General features: G+C 38.4%; 1 protein-coding gene across 1 annotated transcript; it reads left to right on the forward strand.

Annotated features, from left to right (window-relative positions):
• Positions 1-261: 261 nt before the first annotated feature.
• On the forward strand, positions 262-6,938 carry LOC139722664 (M-phase phosphoprotein 6-like). Its single transcript, XM_071633957.1, has 5 exons — positions 262-351; positions 2,656-2,768; positions 3,351-3,441; positions 4,352-4,446; positions 6,111-6,938. Exons 1-5 carry the CDS (start codon positions 292-294, stop codon positions 6,235-6,237), a joined length of 486 nt encoding a protein of 161 aa, XP_071490058.1. The 5' UTR covers positions 262-291; the 3' UTR covers positions 6,238-6,938.
• The last annotated feature ends 18,488 nt before the right edge of the window (positions 6,939-25,426 follow it).

Here is a 25,426-nt window from a genome sequence, read left to right on the forward strand (position 1 = left end):
TGGCATATGAGCTCCCTACCATGCATTCACCATATAGGCCTACCCTAGAGAAGTATCGAGTGGTGGTGTCTTTCTTTCTTTCTTTCTTTCTTTCTGTCTGTCTTTTTTCTTTTCTTTTCTTTTTTCTTTCTTTCTTTCGTTCGTTCTTTTTTTTTTCTTTTTTACTTGTAGCCACCATAGCCCTGACTCCCAACGTGTGTACATATACATTTGACTGTACATTTGTACTTAGATCGTACATGTATGCACGGATGAGGATGAATTGCTGAAGAAACAAGCTTGTCAAACGATATGGCCGGATCTGGACAACGCAAAAATGTTCGACTTTCAAAGAACTTGTCTCAGATGAAGGTTGGTTTGTTTCTTTTCTGTCGAAATGGTGTACGTAATAGTTAGACAAGATACTAATAACTATGTGTGAAAAAGCTTGCGTGTGACTTGGAATAGACGCTGCATCTCACAATCGCCATTAACCCCCCCGCCCCGCCGGGGCGCTGCGGCTGTCTACACTGTGGGTGGGAGTGCCGTGAGTGAATAGCGGGCTATTTTCGTTGTTTAAAATCAGCATGTGTGTGAATTCAGGCACCTCTGAGTGAAAGTGCCTATTTCACTAACGTTAGACAGAAAGATCCGTCTGTCCGGCGGAGGAGTCTTTTATGTTTTTTTTTACGTTATCGCCTTCCTCCGTAGACATATTATAAGGAGGGGATCCGTAAAGCCAGACGCAATCTCCGCGCCCGCGGAACATTCGGTCAACTATTTCACTAACTGTTAGACAGAAAGATCCGTCTGTCCGGAGGACTCTTTTGTATTTTGCCATTAACGCCGTCCTACCTATACGGAGGGGATCCGTGAAGCCAGACGCAGTCTCCGCGGAACATTCCCCGACGGACAGATACAGACCGATCTTTCGGTCAACTATTTCACCAGCTATAGGCTGGCGATTAGAAAGAAAGGCCTAGATCCCTAGACCATGCCTTACGGGAAAGTTGCATATATATATCCAGACTCATGACTGTTCCCAGATTGTCTTGAAAAGGTTTTTCTTGTTCTTCAATTAAACTTACGCACTTGCATCCAGGCACTGCACACTCACCTCAGTGCTCGGGTGCCCGCCCTTGTGATACGTAGGAGAGTAGGCCCTAGATCCAATCACCGGACGCCTTTTCTTTCTTTTCTTTTTTTTGTAGCTTTGATTTCCGTACGCAGAGGATGAAATTTCGGCTAAAAATAACACCACTTATTCACAGACTCCTGGAAATTACGAATTCAGCCTACTTATGTAAATTGTTCGCTCCAGTTTTTAGAATATATGCTTCAAACATACCCCTTCTAAAAAAAGTTGTCTTTTTGCGTGGTGCAAAATCGCATCGGCCATTGTATTACCGGACACGATTTTCGCAATAAAATAATCGACGTCTTTCACACCTAGTCCTTGCACCAGAATCACAATTCATCCCACAAATCACCATACACATTCTCACCGAGCAGATGACAAACAAAAAATCGGCAAATGAGGCTCAAATTTTGTATTTTACGGTAAAAATCAAAATGTCTGTCTTGAACATTTCGAACAGTTCATGCAATAAAACCTTGTGAGAAATCGACAACACTACAACTTCTATTTTACCTGCTTTGTCTATGGGAGCTGCATGCGCAGGTGATAAGTTGCGGGGCCCTATAATGAGGCTGTAGCGCACAACTATTCCGCATCATTCGCATTTAAGGATGATAGCTACAAATTTCCGATATCGATCTGTGATCTTTTGGTTCTATTCAAATCTTCAGCATTTTTCCTGTATGTGAGTGGGATTTCATCATAGAATTTCAGTCACGAAATTTGATTCACACATGCATGATAGAATATTAACTATGACGAGGTGTGGGTCACTCAACTATAAATTTGAGGTAAAATGTGATTTTTTTCGTGTTTTTACATTTTTATATGGCGTTTTTTTGTGATTTCGGTCCACACAAAGTTCTCTGAGGCTAATCTACGAAGTCTCGCGTGTACAGGATGTCATTAGTACGCAAAAATGTGTGTGCCCAGTAATACCATGGTGTCCGGTAATACCATGCTTGCATGTACACACACATGTAAATCTGCAAAAATCTTCAGGATTGAAGGAGGCAGAATAAACACAAGAAGAAGAATGTTACATATGTCTTTCTCACCCCAAATCTTGCTGTGGGGCAATTCCTTCCTCATTCATATTTCACGAATTTCGCGAGTCAGGTGCAATTCGCGAAATTAAAGACACGCGAAAATATTGACTGATCCCGATGTGGATGTGACGTACACATGTACATTTCTCCATTCAGTGCAGGACTCCATGATCGCGAATTTAACCACTCGCGAAATTGTCGGGAATTCCCGATTCGCGAAAATTTAGACTCGCGAAATATATGGCGTATACAGTATATCACTGAAGCCTTGATGAAATAGAATTGCTATTGCCTAAATATCGTATTTCTACTTCATCTTCATTTGAGGTCTGCCCATAGAATGAAAATGATACGAGTGTTGATTGTTATTGGTTTTAGCCTATTCACACTGAGCAAGCAGGGATGCAGGCTTATCAAGTCATGCTGTGCTGTGCTGTATCTCAAACAGTTTTAGTATCAACCTCAAAATGTTTGTATTCTAATCTTCAGTTTATGCAGCGGCGCTCGAGGAAAGATGCCGAAGAGGAACTAGAGACAGAGAAGCAACGCCAGATAGATGACACGCACTGGTACTTGGATCTACCAGAATTGATCTCAAAGGGGTAAGACTGTAGTCGCAACATTCTTTGCAGAGGTATTTGTGTACCACATGCTCACTGGTGGATCCAAAGGGTGGCACAACATGCGCATGCACCCCCCCCCCCTCTTTATTTCTCATTAAGAACAAAAGAAATAAAAATGAAAAAATGAAATGAAACCCAGAAGTGGCACCAGAAATATTAGTTGTGCCCCCCCCTTCCTGGATCCGCCCCTGATGCTTATGACTACAATGTATTTGAAGCCTTACTTAGTACGTGTACTTTGCAAAGTATCCAACTTACATTGTCTGCAACAAAAACAGATTAGATATCGTGTTTAATTATCCAATAGACAATAATCAAAGCTTTTTTTCCAGAGAACGGGAGCGGAGTGTTGTGCCCTTCATTGTCTAAATGGCCTTGTGACCTGTTGACTGCAGGGTATACTCACTGTCGTGTAAAATTTGGAGCGTCAATAATGTCTTTTGACTTCTACTGAGTGAAAGAACTAGAACTGAAAGTTGTGATAGTTAGGACAGGTGTCGTTTCCTTTCTTTCCTTCGATTGTATCAACAATGGAAATCTTTCAACGACTTTTTACTTCAGGAATCGATATGAAACTGTGGACAGCTTAGCAGAATGCGAGGACTTTGTTTGCGGTCGCATGTCATTCAAGGGCATGAACCCAGCCATTGAGGTAAGCTCGCTTGGGAAGGAAAACCAAGATAATTATGTTCCATACACATTCATTTCTTAATTCCTTGTTCCCAAGGAGATATCTGTAAGTTTGTCCTATTTCTTGTTATTTTAAAGGAAACATGCTTGATAGATTTTCTTGAGACCTGGCCTGAGGTGTGCTGCATGAGATTTTGATAAACTAACCAAATTTTGAGTAAAAATCTAATGAAATTCAAGGTTATATCATTTTTATATGCAATAGTGGGCAGTTAATTGCTGGTATGGCGATGCGTTTACAGATGTGCATTTGCATTGCCAGTCTTTGCAAAATGTTCATCAGCTAGTTTTGTAATCTCCTATGCTTGCATGTGTATTTCAAAGACATTTCTTCTTTCTCTCTTTGTTTTCATGGTAAACTCTTGTAACTGATTGACCAAAAAAAAAATGATAATGATGAAAATAATCACCAACTATTTAGTGTTTTAGAGTAATTGCCATGGTAGAAATCATGGGATTACGTACTCAGATGGGATTGGGATTTGAGTTCTATTCATTTCAACAATATAAATTGAGTGGAGATTGTGGTGTATACGTGATTCATCTTTCTTTCCTTTTTCTTCAGTGCCTTTGATGTGAAATTATGCCAAAAAGTATTCCCTGGCCACAGGTGTCAATATCAGAGCTGCCAAGTCTCCCTGATTCTTCAAAAGTCTCCCTGAATATCTCAAAATGTGTTCATGTCTAAATAAGAGAATATTAAAATCTCCCTGATTGGGGAATTATTTTTCGGCCATTGAAATGCATGTGGCACACAGGTATCTCCGTGATCGCTGTGTGGAATCACCCTGATTTGGATGTGGGAATGTTGGCAGACCTGCAGTATGATAACCACCCTTGTTTTGCTTCATTTTCGTTTCGCTTGATCACAGAAATTCATGGAGAATCTACAAGCGGAGGCTGACGATGAGGAAGATGAAGATGATGAAGGAGCAGTCCAAGTCTCTGATGAGGAAATGGCTGAAAGGTAAGATTGTAAGATTGACCCTCGACCAGGAGTGTGAGAGTCCCAACAAGAACATATTCACAAAAATAATGAAGTGTATAAAAATGAACATACAGTACATACGTGTATTTACCACAATTAATTTGTATGAAAATGAGCATATTCAAATTAATGGATACAAATGTTTGCATTCTGAATTTGTTAATTTTTTAAACCACTATAAACTGTTACAATGTTGTGTTTAGCACAGTCACATTGTAACATGCACTGGTTGTTTAACCACCCTGCCACTTCTAGTAGTTAAATTCACTCTAGTAACTGTGTTTTCATTGAAAAAAAAACAACAACAAACTTTCATCGATAAACTATTTAGAAAGTTACAACATTACTATTGTAATGAATTTTATAATTTTTTCAAATGGCACCTGTTATCTTCACTAAACAATCTACCCATTTGGTAAGCACAACGTTTTATAAAGCAAGGTATGGATCTACTATGCAAGGCTAATTTGAATTAAAAAGGAAAAATTGTGAAGATGTCCTTATCGTGAACAGGTGATAGTTTCCAATTGCCAATTACTATAATGTTTACCAAGAAACCTTTGCGTACCAGTGTGTGTCTGTCTGTTTTATTTGTTGTGTCAACTGCTGTAGACAATACAATATTTAGCCAAAACTTTGATTCATCAATTGTTCTGTAATGCCTCACCTCCTGAATAAATGTGATGAAATCACGTCTTCAGTCGCTGTGTGAACAGCAAAATTTCAGACTTTGACGTCATCCCAAACCATTTCATGGAATTCCTTTTACATGGTTCATACTTGTTCAATGTTTGAACGATTAAAAAAATAAAGAATGATACTAATAAAATGATATAGATAGATAGATGCATTCAACCTTGCCTAAGTCAAATCTATGTGGATTGAAGTAATAGCTTTGACTTAGAAAAAATTCTACTTAAAGGGGTTAAAATCAATAGAATAAAAAAAGAAGAGGACTTGAAAAGACCTTCAACTTAGGCGAATATTCAACTTATGCGAGGTCAACTTAAAAGACAAGTTCACCTTCATAAAAATGTTGATTGAGAAACTGAGAAATTGAGAAACAGTATTAGTAGAATACATTACTGAAAGTTTCAGTAAAACTGGACAATCCGTTCAAAACTTTGAATTTTTCTTGTGTAGTAAAAGAGCACATGACTTGTCTCTTTCAGAAGGCAGGGCGAGTACCATGTCAGTTACAAGCTTAGAGAATGTTTTCCTTTCATGAAATTTTGTGTAATTTTCTTTATATTTTCGTTGTATCGTTCTACGCATGTGACATCATCAACTGTAGCAGTCTTTTCATCCAGCAGTGACTCCACAGAAACTATAGGAATTAATAACTTTTGAAAAGATTGTCTGATTTTCCTCAAACTTTCACTGATGTGTTCTACTTATATTGCTGCATAATCTCAATCCACATGTATATGAATGTGAACTGTCCTTTAAGCAAGGTTGACTGTAGATAGATAGATAGATAGATAGATAGATAGATAGTTACAGTAGATAGATAGATAGATAGATAGATAGATAGATAGTTAAGATAGATAGATAGTTACCGTAGATAGATAGATATATAGATTGATAGATATTTGTGCAACCATATTTTATTGTGTGTTTTGTTTTTTGCATTGCCTCCCCAGGTACTCAACCTTAGTCGGAACTGTGGGAAAGATGTTTACCAAGAAGAGGAATCGCTCACAGACGGAGGATGACACTCCAATAAAGAAGAAGCATAAAAGGGCTTTCCTCAAGCCTCCTGATGAATAACATTTATCTCTGTGCTTAAAAGTTATTTTTATAATTGAATTTTCAATTTGGTACATGTATTTGTGAATGACACCATTAATAGATTCATAATATGCAAAATTTTGAGGACCTTGTTTTAATTTTGATTCATTTCCTATCAATTTATAATATCTATTTATTGCCAAGAGGTGTAATCAATAATTATTGTTCCAGTCACATGGACATGCTGGTATGATATTGGTATTTGTGCGTAGAAGTCTGTCATCTGCAATACTAATATTTGGTTTGGTGGTGCTTTCTTTACTCAGAGAGAAAAGAAACAGGTGTATTTTGTCAGCAATGTGGAAGCAATCAGGTTTGATGGTTCTCTACAGTGGGTAGATGTTTAATGTGGTGAGACACCCAATGATGAGGTATGATATTTATATCTCTGACTCGGTAATATCACTCCAATATACATTCTAATACATGTATTACAGTAGTTATAATCAATTTGATGAATATTCATTTCCATAGAAAGTAATTAGCATATTTGATGCTATGATGATGTGGCCTGATGAATTTATTTCCTATTGCATTGTTATGTCATGGTGTCAAGAATTTCATACTGTCGGTAATTTCAGGTGTCTATAGCTTGATGTGTCAAAAGTATGTACATGTATACGTACACTAGAAAATGATACCCACTTGCCATATAAAGTTTGTATGTTTTACTTCCACGTGTCGGGTCCCCAGTTGTCATGTGTGCCACATGAGCATTGCACGTGGGCCTGTTGAAAGGAGGCCTTTTAGTACTCACATACAGAGTTGTCAATTAGTGCATATGTTTTTTGTTTTTTTTCTTTATCAAAAGTAAGATGATATGTTTTTGAGATGAAAAAAGAAAAAAATATGCAATTCAAAAAAAGCATACGTATTGTCTGAAATTTTGTATGATTTTGCCTTCAAGGTATGTTTTTTTATTTGCCTTTGACTTTTTTCCACTTTTGTTTTCTTTTTATTCTTGGGGGGGGGGGGATTAATACTGTGCATCAGTGGGAGCACAATGTATTTTTTATGTTCTCCAGAGGTTGGCAGCCCTGCTCTGTAGATGGCGCTATACAACAATGTACCAAAAATCTGTGGTAGAAATATTGTAGAAGACCGTCGAACCCTGGGTGACTGTTGGTGATGGTGTGAAATACATTGTACAAAGGATTTAAGATCAGCATAGACCAAGTACAAGAAACGTGGGCACTGTATATGATGAACTTTACTACATATGTAACCCAAGGTCATAACTTTGATTAAAATGAATCAGTGACAAAATGTGTTGCTCTAGCTAAGGAGTATTTTCTTTCTTGTGCAGGTGTGTAGTTTTCAGATGTTTAAATTCATATGCTTTGAGTGGTCCTAGAATGAATTCAACTCAAGCGTGAGGAGAAAGAGGTGGAAAAAGGAAGATATAGTCTGTGTGTGTGTGTGTTGTGTGTGTTGTGTGTGTTTGTGTGTGTGTGTGTGTGTGTGTGTGTGTGTGTGTGTGTGTGTGTGTGTGTGTGTGTGTACATGTATACATATACATAATGCATTTCCCACTAAAATGCAGTTGGCATGAGTGCTGTATTCACAGAGGTAATATGGCACACTCGGCAAAAATATATACAGTTGTATATGTATTTCTCGTAGAATATTTGGCTAAATATTCATATTTATATCATTTGAATTTGAGTTGATAAAAAAATTTTATTTTCCCCCTGTGGTTTCCTACTTTATTCATGTTTGAGGATATAAAGAGATACAACGGAACTAAAACGTAAGTGTTTTTAGCTATTCATTAATGCCTCTCATTTTGTTGAATTAGTCTTTTGTTACATGGGCGTCACCAGGGGGGGGGGGGGGGGGGGGGTGCGTTGGGTGCGAACGCATCCCCCCCCCCCCCCTTCAGATCCTTTAAAAAAAAAAAAAAAAAATCAGTCTGCGAGCGACCTCAACGCCGGATGCTAGATGATTACTCTTTTCTATTTTTTTCTTTATATTTTGCACCAGGGACACACACACACACACACACACACACACACACACACACACACACACACACACACACACAAATCAATTCGCACCCCTGGTTCTGGCAGCACTGATTTTATACATATCTATTAGTATTCTACAGTGTTTACTATTTATCGACCGTACTGTACATCCGTACGATACGGAGATACGTGTGCTACTTAGGGTCTATGTACGTTACTTCTGACCAATCCATTGCCAGCCCAAGAGCGAGCCCTAGCCTCACTAAAAAACGATGAAAAAAATGGAGTGGCAAGCGTATCATTTTGCCCACCCCCCTCCATAATTCCAGAGACGAGAAGATTTTCTTATCTCTTTTTTTGACAGAAAAACAAAAAGTTACCCCCATAAAAATATTGGAGGGGCAAGCATATTTAAATTTTGCCCCCCCCCCCATAATTAATAATTCCCGAAATGAGAAGATTTTCTTGCTTTTGAAAGAAAACAAAAATGTTGCCCCCATAGAAATGTTGGAAGGCAAGCGTACCATTTGCCCCACCCCACATAATCATAATTCCCGCGATGAAAAGATTTTCTTGTTTTTTTGTTAGAATTCAAGAAATCTGTCCAATTATTTCACCCAAAAGCAGTGGCGTAACTACGGGGTAGGGGGGGGGGGGTAGGGGTGCGCCCCCTCCCAATCCGCTGGTTAAAAAAAAAAAAAAAAAAAGACTTACCGAAATAGTAATTCAAGTGTTAGTAAACTGCTTTTGAATGAAAGGGTGATCAAGAAATAAGATATTTTTCTATGATTTCTTTTAACCATAATTAGATAGGTATAGATACAGTGTGAAACATTGTTTAAAAACCCCGGACCCGATAAAAGATTGTGATTCAGCGTGATTCCTGGTTGGCATTCTGCATATAAGCAGGATGTGCGCAGTGTACTCGGTACATCCGAACGAAGAGTCGCTACAATGTTGCGCAATGTGATGTAGAATGTACACCTTTGTACCTTACGCTTCGTTATATCAAAGCTAGATCATTGATTTTGCAGTGTTGCTTTACATACTATAGTCTATGTAAAAAATGTCTTGCATTGCCAATGAAAAGACTTGACCTGGGCTAATTCCTAACTTTTCCATGTACATTATAATACACACACACAAACAAACACGCACAATTAGTTTAGGGGATGCTCTAAAGTGCAGATTTTGGACATCCTTTCCCCGCTTGGTCACTTCGACGCCACCTCGCTGGTCATACCTCCCCCAGTCATGAACATAAACCCACACCCTTGACTACCAGTGGCGGATCCAGGGAGAGGGGCGCACCGGGCGTCCCCCCCCCCCCTTTAATTTCCAAAGCGAAAAAAAATATAGCTTCAAACGGCAGTTTTTGGACAGTAAAATGTCAAAATTTTCAAGCTCGCTCGCTCCTCTCGCTCGCATTTAGTCGTAATGCCATTCTCCTGAAGTTGCTGCCAGTAATTTCCGGCAGTTGCGCCTGGTGCGCCCCCTTAATTTCCAAAGCAAAAAATATATAGCTACAAACGGCAATTTGGGGACTGTAAAATGTCAAAATTTTCAAGCTCGCTCGCTCCGTTCGCTAGCATTTAATCTTTATGCCATTCTTCTGATGTTGCTGCCAGTAATTGCCTGCAGTTGCGCCCGGTGCCCCTCCCCCCTTAATTTCCAAAGCGAAAAAATATTGCTAAGAAAAGAACGGCAGTTTTTGGACTGTAAAATGTAATATTTTCAAGCTCGCTCGTCCCGCTCGCTCGAATGTAATCATTACTAGTATGCTCTCCTGATATTGCTGCCAGTATTTGCCAGGAGTTGCGCCCGATGCGCCCCCTTAAATTCTAAATCGAAGAAATATAGCTACAAACGGCAGTTTTGTTTGTTTTTTACTGTAAAATGTCACAATTTTCAAGCTCGCTCGCTCGCTCGCTCGCATTTAATTGTTATGCAATTCTCCTGATGTTGCTGCCAGAAATTGCCGGCAGTTGCGCCCGGTGCGGCCCCCCCCCCCCCCCCCCCACCTCCTTTATTTCCAAAGCGAAAAAATATGGCTCCAAATGGCAGTTTTGGGACTGTAAAATATCAAAATTTTTAAGCTCGCTCTCTTCGCTCGCTCGCATTTATTGTTATGCCATTCACCTGATGTTGCTGCCAGATATTGCCAGCAGTAAGATGCGCGCGATGCGCCCCCTTAATTTCCAAAGCAAAAAAATACGGCTACAAACGGCAGTTTTTGGACTGTAAAAATGTCAAAATTTCAAGCTCGCTCGCTCGCTCGCTCGCATTTAATTATTGTTATGCAATTCTTCTGATGTTATTGCCACTAATTACCGGCAGTTGCGCTCGTTGCGCCCCCACCCCTCCTTTATCTCCAAAGCGAAAAAATACGGCTCTAAATGGCAGTGTTTGGACTGTAAAATATCAAAATTTTTAAGCTCGCTCTTTTCGCTCGCTCGCATTTAATTGTTATGCAATTCTCCTGATGTTGCTGCCAGTAATTACCGGCAGTTGCGCCCGGTGCGCCCCTACCCCTCCTTTATTTCCAAAGCGAAAAAATATGGCTCCAAATGGCAGTTTTTGGACTGTAAAATGACAAAAATTTCCAAGCTCGCTCTCTTTGCTCGCTCGCATTTAATTATTATGCCATTTACCTGATGTTGCTACCAGTAATTACCAGCAGTTGCGCCCGGTGCGCCCCCCTTAATTTACAAAGCAAAAGAATATGGCTACAAACGGCAGTTTTTGGACTGTAAAATGTCAACATTTTCAAGCTCGCTCGCTCCGCTCGCTCGCATGTGGTCGTTATGCCGTTCCCCTGATATCGCTGGAAGTAATTTGTCGTTTCACACCGTCATTCTATAATCCATTTATAAGGGGTACAACCCTCTCCGGCACTTCCACACCCTCACCCCCCCCCCCCCACCCTTGCTCGCTCCCTCGCATATTACCCCCCCCCCCCCCCCCCCCCAAGATGAAATCCTAGCTACCGGTGCGCCGGTTTCCCTAAAAAAACTGTAAGGGATTGAGAGCTTCCTATATTCCAAATGTCTGTCCAAAAAATATCGTAAACATTTAGTGTCAAAACGCAACCCCCTTGAAAAAAAGCTGGTGACGCCCCTGCGGAGGTAATAACTCGTTCACACAGTACATGTAAATACCCTTTTGAAATGTAAGTACTGTTCTCTGAGGGAGCTATATAGTCCTCTACCAGGTACCAATTCATACACCAGTCCTCGTGGGTAAAATGGGACAGGGTCATGGTGTAGGTACAACGCCATGTCTTAGGAAATAAACCCAGAAAAGCCTGTTTGAGAGAAAAGAGTCCCTCGGTGCTCCTAATACAATTGAAAACATACATAATAATAGAGAGGTTGGGTATAACAAAACCCTGCCAGGTGATTTTGCAGTTCCAATTTCAAACTCCTTATATTTCCTTATATTTCTTTGTCTTTGTGTGCCCCAATAATTATACAGTGGGAGACATGGGAGGCATTTTCATCAAGCGTTTTGTAAGTTTTTTTTTCTTCTTATAGCAAATTTGCTTTCAGCCAATCAGATCCAAGGATTCCAGTAGCTTAGAAAAGTTTGTCAGAACAAAAATAATAGTGTCTGACAAAACGTTTGATGAAGCCCCCTGGGACCCGGGTGTTGTTCAGTTGTTGTTGTTGTTGTTGTTGTTGTTGTTGTTGTTGTGACAACCATGACAGCCATGTCATTTATCATCATCAAAATGACAAAGGAAAACTCGGGGAATGACGGAGAAGGACTTTTGTTGTTGTTTTTTTCTGTCAAAGACGATATAGATTTGGAACACTCCCAGCTTACAACCGATACAGAGGAAAATGAATGGAGGTGGGGAGGGAACCCGAATGTCGAGCGGAAAAATCTCATTGTACCTCATTTTCATTATGAAATATGATTTATAGCATTACAAAGAGGTTGAGGAAAACCTTTCTGTCGTAATCTTAATTGTTCGTCTGTCATTATTGGAAATGCCCTTTGTCATGTTTTCACAACCACAAGAAAAATGGAACGCATCGTCTGCATTTTCGGTTCTCACGCTATATGCCATGTTGTTCTGCAAATCGCAGTACTTTAGGCTGAAAACGGAAAACAATATTGCTCTAGTCTGAAAGGAACGTACGTAGGCATATCAATCCGCTAAATAGGTGGATTATAGAATGAAATATAACCCTTATCCATTACACCTGACTGGTGTAATGACCTAGGTAGGTTGGTAGGTATTTAGGATCTAGGAGATCCAGTTTTAACTACACCTAACATTCCCTTTTATGAAATTTGGCTTGAATTCTGATATTCTGTTCCGGGAGAGCCAGTTTTAACTACAATGTACATTATTGAGTGAGACTTACAATGCTGGTGGAAAAGAGACCTTACATTGTTTTTGTTTTCTCCCCCTTACTCGCCCTCCATCCACATTTAAACTTACACACATACGCGCACACACACACACACACACACACTCTCTCTCTCTCTCTCTCTCTCTCTCTCTTTCTGTGTGTTTATCTATCTATCTATCTATCTATCTATCTATACCTAGCTTCTTTAAGCTGCAATTAACTTTGATATAGCTATTATATATCTAGCTCTACTTCGTGTTCAATTACCAACTTTAGAGGGGGAAAAAAGATGATATTGTGTTCAGGGCCAGAGATTAAATTTTTCTACTCCGTTTTTTGTTACGACTTAAGTAGTATCCATTACGGAGTGACACGCCTTACCAGTCCTCTCCATTATCCCGTTACCATGGTGATGACACAGACGGCAAACAGCATAGGAGATTTTGTCCATGTCGGAATCAGGGATCTGGCCATCCCATATATAGGCTTACACGCGATGTTTACTATAAAAGGACCAGATTACTAAATTGAACGCATGTCGTTCTACAATGGAAATGTATATTATTCTATGGGTGAAATCATGGGGATATAACACAATATTTGTTTTGAAGCTCCATGGTGAAATATAGGGATGAAAACTTTCAGTATGTGGCAATAAGCATTTTATGATGTGTGATGCACTTAATTTGCTTGTTATATTGTGTAGTACAGAACTCTTGTATGTCGAATGGAGTACGGTCTGTATCTCCCTGATATTTTTAAAGCTTTATTCTTGAACTGTGAGAGGCTACAACGTAGACCCATTTCTCGGCTTTTATACAACTCCTTGCAGGGGAAAACTTGGCAGTGGTTGAGTCAGCTAGTGGTCCTTCCATATCAATCCTTTAACTTTGTTGAGGATCCTTATACAATGTACAAGTATAGAGCACCTGTAGTGGGTTTTGCCTGCAATTTTACTGACGTCTTTGCGAGGATTCGACGCTTTGTTCAAAGTTGACAGATGTCAAACAATCTTCAGAACCGCGGTGGGAAGAAATGTTATTATGGTATCGAGTTTCCCATATCGCTTTAAAAGAAAATCCCTCGGTCTGCAAAGAACGGGGTTAATAGGGATCACAGATTTTGACACTAGATAATGCCATGCAATTGACGCGATGAACGTCAACCCAGAAGATGGTGTAACTTCAAAGTTCGGAGGCCCTGAAAATAAGTATAATCATATAGGCCTTCATAGTTTTACATCAGAGCCGATACTAACATTTTTTCTCTCTCTGTTGGCCCATTCCGGCCACTAAAATCTATACGTCTGAAATTTTGGTGCCCCCCCCCCCCCCAAAAAAAAAAAGAAATTCAATGGCCTGAAATAAACATAACAATTCATTTTTAATCTGAAGTGCCCGATCAGGTCATAAGATTAAAGATAAGTCTTTTGGGAAATTTGATGTTCCGACACCAATTTTTAGTGGACCCGGGCTACCGGGCCGACGCTAATGTCGAATCCTGCATATATGACGTTCTAAGCTATACACTTAAAATACGTTATGCAATTTTTATTCATTATTTCATACATACAGGGGCCGCGATACAGGGGGTGGCTCTTCATCTCTTAACGTGTGACCACCATGCTACCACCATGAGATATGAAAGGGACCCATGATTTAATTTGATGTAAAAAAACAAACAAACAATATAGCAGCTATACCAAGACATACAGGAAATGTGCATCCTCTTGCTTGTGGGCTGCGATAATGTATACCTATAATACGAACTCCTTTATGTCTGAATGCGGACCATCCTCCTAAATGTAACATTTTGCAGAAGGATGTATGATTATTAACCACATCCAGTTCGTTCCATTGTTGTTTCAATGTTGATATTTCCTATGTTTTGTGAATTTTCCCTCACTTTAATGCTAGTATAAAATGATGGGGCGCACGAAGGTCCATTCTTTGTACCGGTACAGCCAAGCAATATAATCTTAGCAATATGTGCTCAATCTTGAAAATATTTCAGTAGGCATTAATTTGGTTTCAATAAACGTGATTCAATATTGAAACCTTTTTTATTTAGTTTTAGTATGTTTTTGTTGTTAGTTATCATTGAGTTTTTGGGGTTTTTTTTTAGCCCGAAGGTTGATTGATTTGACATACTTCATCGTTCGCTATCATTTGTTAATTTCTTTATATCGTGACGTTATATGATGTATACCATGTACGTCATGCAGCTGTGGTGTATATAAGCATAACTGCATTTTTAGATTCTTTTATCAATTTTCACCTTGCACTTTCTTTTGTGTGTGTGTGTGTGTGTGGCTGTGTGGACGTATCATGCGTAGCATCAATCTATAAAACTTGATTTCCAATTTTATCAAAGAGATCGCAAACGAGAGCGACAGAAGGAAGGAAGAAAAGGAAGAGATAGACGGACAGATCGGCTGTAAGAGGTGATTTGTGTTTGTTTTGCTTTCCCAGCTTATTTGATGTGCATGGGCGTTGAGACGCAATGATCAATGATTTTGTCACATTTGTTGCGACCGTCTGTTTGCAGAGAACAGCGTAACGTGTCGTGTAAACACAACCAAATGACATCGGTGCTGGGGTGGAGCTCTTTAGTTCGCAAATGCGAAATGACATACCGGCATATAACAAGTGATAAAGCTATTGTAAAATTCGAGAAAATAAAAAGCTGGAGACGGAAATAGAAAGATATCAAATATGGTTTAAAAGACGTGAGAAGTGGCTCTGCAAACATGAATTAACTAACTCATGTTTATCCGGGTGAGGTCAAAAGGGTACAAGACCTCTGGAAGCATGCATATTTGCTTAATGATTTTAATTCAAAGGGTTCTATTCATAAACATACGAGACCTATATGAAAAGATACAGTTAGGTTTGATTTCAGATGCAATGACGGAATAGCACTGAGAGGAGATCATGCAGCATATATTGCGATTTTCTTTCTTAGTCACACATCATAAAGGTACATCCGTTTTGTGAATGTGTATGGTATGAAAGTCTTTTTTTTTTCGTGCCAAGGTTGTCCCATTGCCAATGTATGGCTTTAGGCTACACCACACTTAATACAAAGGTATTCGTGCTTATGACACGTTTTCACAAGTTAACTTTAATAAGTTTGTGTTCCGACCTTTAACTTCTTTCGCTCTATTGCTTGTTTGATGTTAATTCTTCTGAAAGTGAAATTGTAATACAATTATATAATTTCATATTGTGTCTCTAAAGGTTGTTCGCATGATAATTGAAGCTGATCATTGTAAAGTGCAGTGGGGATAATCATTTAGTTATATGACAGTGGTCATGCAACATTTTGAACCTACTCATAATATAAATGGCTCACCGTCGGTGTATTCTTTATTGTTGTTGTCGGGTTTTTGGCGAAATTATTGACAGATTTTCTAAAAACTTCAGATTTAAACGCATCTTCAGATTTATATTCTGTTAATACTCGTGTGCTCATAAAAATGAACGATAAGGGTCTTTTTTTTTTTGTTGACGTTGGTTACCATTCAAAGCTGAGCACATTAATGTCTATCTACATTTTGTTGGACGACCTTAAACGCGTTCCATGACTTGTTAATCTACTACATGTATACTGTGTTGTGACGTTGGTAGTAATCATGTAAAGTATACTGCTCAAAGATGTAAAAATGTGTTACATGTGATGTATAGAGACATAATCCAAATGAAGTAGAGGGACGAGTTAATGAAGAAGATGCTGATAAGAAGAGGACGATTTTTGTTGTTGTTGAATCTTTAATTACGAAAATATTATGATATGGATTTTTTTTGATGACCTTACAGGTGCAATGGTCGCGCAAGTATACTTGTTAATCTACTACAGTGTTGTGACGTTGGTATTGCCATGTACTGATCAAAGAGATCAAAATGTGTTAATTTGTATGCATAAAGACATTATATGAAGCAGAAGGAAGACTCTAGTATAGAGTTGATGAGGAAGATAAAGAAGATGCTGATAAGAAGAGGACGATATTTTGAATGTAGAGTCTTTAATCATGATATTATTATGACTATGGATTTTTGTACATTACCCAATTAGATTAGATGTAAATCATGCAAGATATACGAAAATAACAACATAATAGTTTTTATACATTTTTAAAAGTTAAAAAGTAAAACATGTTTGTTTGTCAGGTGTTATCTTTAATGTGGTATGCATATGCTGTTCTTTGAATACAGTAATTATTATTTGTATTTATTTGTTGTACGTTATAAAATGCTGATTGAAAGCACATTTTCCTAGTCAAATTTGTGGACAATAAAATAATCAATTCCCAAGATGGAGTGAAAATTACTTGCCTTCTGGAAAGCTTTAAACCATTAATCACCCAACCTTTAATCATCGATAAAGGACATTGCACTGTGATTACTGTTTGCTTGATAAGTACTGTATTGACATTGCCAAAGCACTTGTAGGGCAAACATATTTCAGCGTAACAGAAGGGAACACCACATATATCATGTGTATGTACATAATACTATGTATCAAGGTTCCCATAACTGTGACAATAGTCGCACCTTGATCTATCTTTTTCAAAAGACGATATTGTTATGTCCAGCTGTCTTGATATATAACACAGGGTTAAAAAGTGTCACATGACACCGAATAGGAAAGCGAGATCACTTGATCAAAAGAAAAGCAGAGGGCTGATTTCGGTGTAACGTGTCTTGAACGTATCGAATCGAAGATTCTTTTCCCACACTAACAAACCTAATTTGTGTTTTCATACAAAGAAAATGGATTTAAAAAAAACTTAGCAATTCGTGAAATTTTCGCCATGACGAGTATATCGGGCAATGTTTGAAAAATTATGACAAGTCTATGATGATAAATAAACGGAAAAAAAATGTTAAAATCTATAAAAATCGAATGCATATCAAATCAAACTTGACTTCCATCTCATTGCTGAGACTTTGCAAGAGAAAATAACTCTCTACTTTGAAATGGCCACTCTTGTGAGTAATCTTCATCACAATGTTCGATTCATCCACTATGTTGGGGATGTTGTCTAATGTATATAAGGCTCAAGACAGGGGGTAAACAGGGGGTCCCGGTTTCGAATCATGGCCGATGCCCTGATGGTCAAGATATTTTACCAATAAAGTTCGGATACAAGTCACGAGTTCGACACCCACAAATCAATACAACCCACGAGTTATACAGCCCATGAGTCATATACAGTCCATGAGTTCGACACACAAGGTCCACGAGCCAGTGTTGCAACGTCGAACTCGTGAGCTGTTTTTACCTAGGTTTTAGCGTCGAACTGATAGGCCTTATTTGCCTAGTGTCGAACTCATGGGCTGTATGGCTCGTGGGTTGTATGATTCGTGGACCTCTTTTCCTTGACGAACTCGTGGGCTGTATGACTCGTGGGTGTCGGTTTTGTAGGACGACCCCTAATGTCCCTCTTGACCCACCTGTATTATGATGATACATAATGTACCTGTACGTCGATGCCGATGTATTAATCATGTCAGATACGACCCTTTGAGAGAATAGTGCTCTCACTGGAAGGCTTCCTTGAGTTATACCATATGACTGATATACTATCCTTTTCATCATTATTACCACCGTTGTAATTTGACATTTTTTTCACTATTATAGCTGAAGAATCTGATGGAAATATACGGAGAGTAAATCAAAACTCTCACTTGTCACCAAGACAACTGATGCCAGTTTGACCTATAATGTACGACACGATTGCTTCCGATGCTGTTTCATACGAAAATCAATGAAAATCAGTAAGACTCAAAGAAGCATAACACAGCAGAGAAATAATGCATTATAATATAAGATATAAATGAAAGAAAGAAAAAGAAAGAAAGAAAGGAAGAAAGAAAGAGAGAAAGAAAGAAAGATATAAGATATAAATGAAAGAAAGAAAGAAACTATAAAGGATATAGTTTGAAAGAAGCCGTCTGGAAGTAAATAGGCAAGGATCGACATTAGAGGTGGCCGGGTGGCCCGGGGCCACTAAAATTTGATGTCGCGCCACCAAATTTTTCTTTTGGTGGCACGATGGGGCATCTAAAATCCAAAATTAAAAAAGACCTCCTGATGATTTTCAAATTTTACATTTGAACAAATATAAATTAGTTATACTGGGTACAGAGTTTCAGGATTTATAATGATTGGGATGACGAGTAAGAATGTTTTCGAAATTTCTAACAAATTGCAATGAACAAGGATGATGAAATGGCAGGGTCACCATAAGAATGCATGAGTTGGGGCTCAAGGAAGCAGAACAAAAGAAAAAGGCATGCATAGATTATACACAGGTGAGCTTGTGAGCATGCGGTATTGTAATGGAATGACACTGCTAAATTTCTGAGAATTGCGAGGCTCCTATGTCATCATCTTTGTTCAGTATAATTTGTTTAAGATATTTGAAAGTACTGTTTCTCTGCTCAAGAACGACAATAAATTCCACAAATCTATACATGAAGCTGTTGATTTATGTACTACATGATGTGAAATTATGAAAATCCACCGGAATGCCCCTTTAATTTTTATATTTCCTCTCATTTTGGGACACTACATTTTTTCTTCGGGCCACCAATTACTAAAAATTTCAGTTTCAAAGATTTTAGTGGCCTGAACATGAAACCAGAGAAATCAAAAGGTAGTGCTGAGCCCTGAATTAGGAAATTTATTTTGCGAAGAGACGGAGAGATACATGAAAAGTAACAGACAGTAGGTATACTTTTTCTTTATTTCTTACCATTATATGCTTCACCTGTCGTCTCTGTGTTTATGTTGGCAATAGTTAAGCCATTTTTGTCCTATATTCTGTAGAGTTCAGTTTGTATCTCGTCACACACACACCCATATATATATATATATATATATATATATATATATTTGCCTATTCATTACATTATAAGTAAATGCATTTTTTTAATGGTGTTGTTTCTTAAAGGTTGCCTGAAAATGTTCACAAACCTAGAATTATTTCATTTGTCTTAAGGGTATAAAACCCATTCGTCGGCAATAAAATATATCAGATGCAATGATTATGCATAATAAATGCTTAATCATATAAATGAAATTCATGCATAAACAATGCATTAACCTGAATACTATATATTATAAGGTATATCAAGAAAAAAAATGTGATGTTCATTGCAGCGGGATCTGAAAGACAGTGTTTATCTTAAGGATAACACTGTCTTGTTCGTTCGGTTTCAGATATGAGTTCACAATTTCTATTATGAATACATATAATTATACTTTAATATCTATTATGAATGAAGCACCTCTATACATAACTGATAGTAAACGGCTTTTCTTAAGTCAATCTTTAGTTTGTTCTGTACTAAAACAGTGCTGAACGACAAACACAGTCATACAAACACAACAAAATAGTGTGTCTTTACCACTTATCAAAACATTAGAATCTTTTATTTTCTAGGTGGAGAGGGGATCGCTGTTTCACAAAACTTGTCAGCGTTGGATTCGACAACATATTGTGTCCTTTATCTGAACTATAGCGTTTACCACCCGTGAAAGTCCGCTCTTTAATAGCACGTAATTGTATTCACCGTCCCCTAAGACGACAATACAGTACTTGGGTTAGTATGTCTATAAAGTAGAATGGAGATATAGATAACGACGTCTTAATCGTGTTTACTTGTTGTCGAGTGGCTCATTTTTTTCTGCCAAACCAGACCTTCTTCAAAGTTTGTATATTGACTACACTAACATACTTCAGACGTTTGATCAACATTGATTGGAAAGCGTGTAGGTTGCACCTGATCCAAAAAATGCAGTTTTCTCTTAGCCTTTGTTGTATCATAATATTTACCATCAAAATCATCATGAATGTGAGTTTATGATCCTAACATACCTCCCATTGCTTGAGAATTTGCTTTCATGTTTGCCGGTCTTAGATCAAGATGTGGTGCTGTTCCTGTGTAAATGAAATGTGTATTCCAAGGGGAATTGAGGGCGTTTTCTTGACTATCCTCATGCTGGGAGCTAGCTAGCTCGTGTATATTGACTTAATAGGCGTTTTCACATCAGCCCGATGTTTCGAAATAGCGCGCTATTTTCTGAAAGGGGGAATTAAAAAATATCTCGAGCTTGGATTTTTATCGGGCTGATGTGAAAACGCCTTCTGGGACAGATTTTGCTTGGCCTGCAATGCCTGGCTTTGAAATTGATATCATGGGCTCCATATGCGGTCTCTCGTCTTCTTCTTTAGCCCCTGATACGATTTTTGTCAGTCGGTCAGTCAACGTCTACAAAAGCCCTTCTGTCGATGATCGGCGTTGATTGGCAAATTTATAGTTATAGCCATGAAAAGTAGGTGTTTGCTGCATCGTTGATATTACACCACATTGGCATTGATGACCCACTTATGATGTTTGCATTGAAATGATGCCGACTATCATGTGATTTCATGAGTTTACATTCATGTTTGGCGACACAGCTGTTGATGGTTGTTGCCTGGTGAGGGGATCACGAATTCTTTCAATCGGCACACCACCGTGCAGCAGCAAATCGTATTACCCGCTGATTACGTTGGAGATTTTTTGTGCACAGGCGCCGGCAAGACGCGTTATATCAAGGAGTTTTCACCAAAAAAAAAAAGTAATTGGCTTACATTACCTGGAAAGGTACACGGAAAATATGCTAACATGACTGTATCTTTCTTTTGAATGACTGTAAGAGAACAACTATAATTTAAGCCGGATGCAAAGGAAAAACATGTCAACGATATTTGCACAATTATTTTCCATTTTCGTATTTGCTAGCATTTCAGGCAAATAGACACACCACGCACACGCACATACACACACACACACACACACACACACACACACACACACACAAACACACACACACACACCATACACACTGAATACACACAAAATTCATGCCATGCATCTGTCTATCATTATGTATCTATCTCGCTCTGAAGACCGACGAAAGGCGTCATTTATATGTGTACGTACAAGGGGGCGTTGGCGGTTCCTGCATTGGCATCGAAGCCAACGTGAACATCTCGAACCACTTTGCTCTGAGGCACAGTTGAGAATCGGTCACACCGTGGGCTGAGAGAAGTTCATCTCGTTTCCTTCTCATTGCGACATACTAAGTTGATAAAAGTTTATGAGACCAGCAGAGACGGCTCACCATCCTCCTCTTTCTTTGCACTATATATCCTGGCTGCTTTCTGCCACTCATGGCAACAATGGTAGTAATCAGACTGGTATTTGTCGCCGCTTGTCTTGCAGCAATAGGTGTCGTGCCATCAGTCGCCAGTTTTCCGGAGGCTGAAGACCTGGCGGATGTTGTGGATTTCGAAGATGCGGTGATGGACGAGGAATCAAATGATTTGAAGTCGAGAAGGAAGCGAGCCACGGATTACACCGGTAATCCGTTTCTATATTCTGACGCTGAGAAGGCAGAGATCGTGAACTTGCACAATGACTACAGGCGCCAAGTCCAACCAGAAGCAGCTAATATGGAATTCATGGTAAGATCTATATTGCACCCTTCCATCTGATCAAATTTCTTTCTGGTCCAATACTTTCCTTTACTGGATGCAGCACAGCAATTATATACATTGCCGGTTATAGAGAAAAAGATGGGGGAAATTTTGTCCATAATTCCCCATCCCCAATTATCAAAGAGACCTAAATATCCCATCGGGTGCCCTTGATCAAAATTATTATATGCAAAGAGATGCCCTAATGAAATCCAATTTGAGAAAGTATCAGATAAGATTTTATTTTTGAAACAATTTAAGGTAATTCAAGCGCAGATTTAGTTTGTTATTTGAGCTATAATGTTCTATACAACATAAAACATGATGAATTAGATCACTCACACATCATCTTCATAAAGATACCACAGTATGTCAAGAAACCGTGTTGCATGGATGAACAGGCATGGGGGAGGGGTGTTCCATAAAGACGTTCGTAAAGTTACGAACAACTTACGAGCGACTGGTGATAAGTTGTGATGTGCTATACTTATCAGAATTTCCATAATTCAGCACAAGAACTGATCACCAGTCGCTCGTAAGTCGTTCGTTACTTTACGAACAGCTTTATGAAACACATCCCTGGTCTTTGAACAGGACTATTGCTTTCCTTCAAGAATTCTTCAAATCACCTTGTTTGACGAGGAAAATAGGTGGGACAGGGTCAAGGGTCATCACCTTTTGTCATTAACACGGACAATGAAAGAGCATTACGAATGAAAACTGGCAAATGATGAAATGGAATCCTAATGGTCGTTAGTGGTCTGATAGAATTAGATGATTACCTTTCGTAAGATCTACAAAATGACTGGAAATACTGGAGATATAAGACGAAGGAAGAGGACAAACAGGAAAAATATCCGACCAAATTAGCGAAAGCTTAAGTTCCGGCAAATTGCTTATTGAACAGTGGACATCAAGCTTATAATTTGTCAAAATTACTTCCAAATCGATATCAGACATTCTCTTGCAACATGTCCTTAAAAGTCATGGTAGAGACACTTTGTGCAATTTAGGCAAAACTTAAAAAACGAATTAGGAACCTTATGAATAGCTTCGAATTTTGAAAACGCAGGAATAAGCATGTCAACTAGATGGTCAAAGGGCAATAACGTATTATCTCGATAGGAAGGGGGTGGTATAATTTCCATATTTTAGTTTCTTTCCAATTTCCAGCATTTCCGTATACTTATGATATTCCGTGAGCTTATCTTTTATTATGTATTGTGATGTAGTTTATGTATTCAAATTCTGTAAATGAAAATGAATGAAAAATAGAGAGAAGGGAGCAAAACCATTTCAACCACGAGTCAATTTTACCATGTCATATACTAAATCAAGAAAAAATAACGATAATGAGGGGATTTTTTTCTAATACTGTGTAAAAAAAATAAAAATGCAAACAGACCATTGATGTCAAGTATATGAGTATATTTCATTGTGTGTAAATTCAACTAACTTGTCCAGATCAATCCAAAGAAATGATGTAGAAATAATTCAATAGAGTGTGAATGCAAAACCAGATAAACCCCATATTTTATACTCATTCATTCAAGTTCAAGACATAATATACATCTCACTTTCTTTAGTGACAGAAATCATGTAAACAAGGGAATGTGGTTTGTCCATAAGGTCGTCAATAAACAGAAAAATTAAAATCTGATACTGCACTCGTTACATAAGAAGAGATTGTCTCGTAGATATTATCAAAATAATCATATGTATTTTTCTGTCTTTTGTTTGCTGTAATTTCGAAAATTCCAAATTAAAAAAGAAATAATTCTTTATGTAATATACATATACAGTCAATCGCACACAGTCATAACGCACACACACTACACTTATAAAAGGTTACTGTCATGGATCTTACAACATATTCTATATAGAACTTTTTTTTGCATGTAGTATGAGTTTATGCATTTTAATACTATACTTTCTTATCGTTTTATCTTAATTTTTAAGTAACATGTTATGTTAAACCATGGTATCCTGAAAGCGTTTTGAGTACCAAGACGTGACCCTGAGAGGTGTCATTCTTTAAAAATTCATATCTTATATCATCACCATCACTACCATGAACACTATGTTTATCATTCTTTTTATCATTGTTAAAAGTACTGTATAATAATTCATGTTGGCATAACCTTTATCATTATTTATAGACCATAATATCTTACTCACCGACAAGTCAATTAAAAAAAAAAAATAGAAGATGACAAAATATGATTCTCTGTAGAAGGAATTGTAATTATTCAATCAGTTATTAATTATTCAAACAGTTGCAAGTTCGGTGTAAGGGGCATTTCGATTTTCTTTAGTCATCGCTTTCTCTGTATAAAGTACACCGATATGTATGATTTTATCAAGAGCATATAGTGTAGAGTGAACAGATATGAGCAGAATCAATTCATAAGTTGATATAGATGTTATTACATCTAACTGCCCATAAAACTTGTATTTTTGATACTTGAACGTGCGTTTGTATTCGAAGTTATTGAGCTGTTGTCCTGAAAACGATCTCAATTTTCAGGTGTGAGTTTCTTCAATTTATCTCACTCTTATATACCTTGTATAGAGGCAGACAAATTGAAGAAACTCACACCTGAACCTTCACCATGTTACGGCACATTTTGGTAAATCGGCACATTTTGGTAAATCACCAAAATGTGCAAGGTACCAAAATGTGCCGAGACATAGTGACGGCACATTGCATTTTTTGCACATTTTGGTAATTTACCAAAATGTGCCGATAGTGCAAAATGTGCAGGTAAAAGTGGATTTGCCTGCACATTTTGGACAATCTGCACATTTTGGTAACTGAACTAAAAACCCGTGGATGGGCTTGAGATTTATAATACGGTCAAGGAGTTAAGGTGATATGGTCCTGCAGTAAAGACAGGTAAGACACTTATTTAGCTCACCCAAGCTGAAGGCTCGAGTAAGCTTTGCGATTGCTGTTCGTGCGGGTATGCTGTGTGACCTGAGTGCTAGGTGCGTCGGGCTGACAACTCAGTGAAGGAATTCCTCTGAAGGAATGGCATAAGTGCCACAGAATGTCATTAATTTGGCCGCATACGGGGACTGCAGAATACAAATGTGGGAGTTGCCTGCGAGGTGCTGCCGCTAAGGGCCTCCTACTGGCGTTCTGCGTGTACCTCTGCGGGCAATTCCCACGACTCACCCGCAAAAAAGTTTTGGACATGCTGTAAACCTAGCTGCTGGTAAATCGGACTTGCGTGCGCACCTCCGGGCAAATTGCGGACCAACTGCAGAGAGCTTCGGGTAGCAAATTTGCTTCCCCGCAAGTCAAA

The sequence above is a fragment of the Diadema antillarum genome, unplaced genomic scaffold, assembly GCF_040938485.1.
Source record: "Diadema antillarum isolate AM-2024a unplaced genomic scaffold, OU_Dant_1.0 scf00000169, whole genome shotgun sequence".
Taxonomy (NCBI): domain Eukaryota; kingdom Metazoa; phylum Echinodermata; class Echinoidea; order Diadematoida; family Diadematidae; genus Diadema; species Diadema antillarum.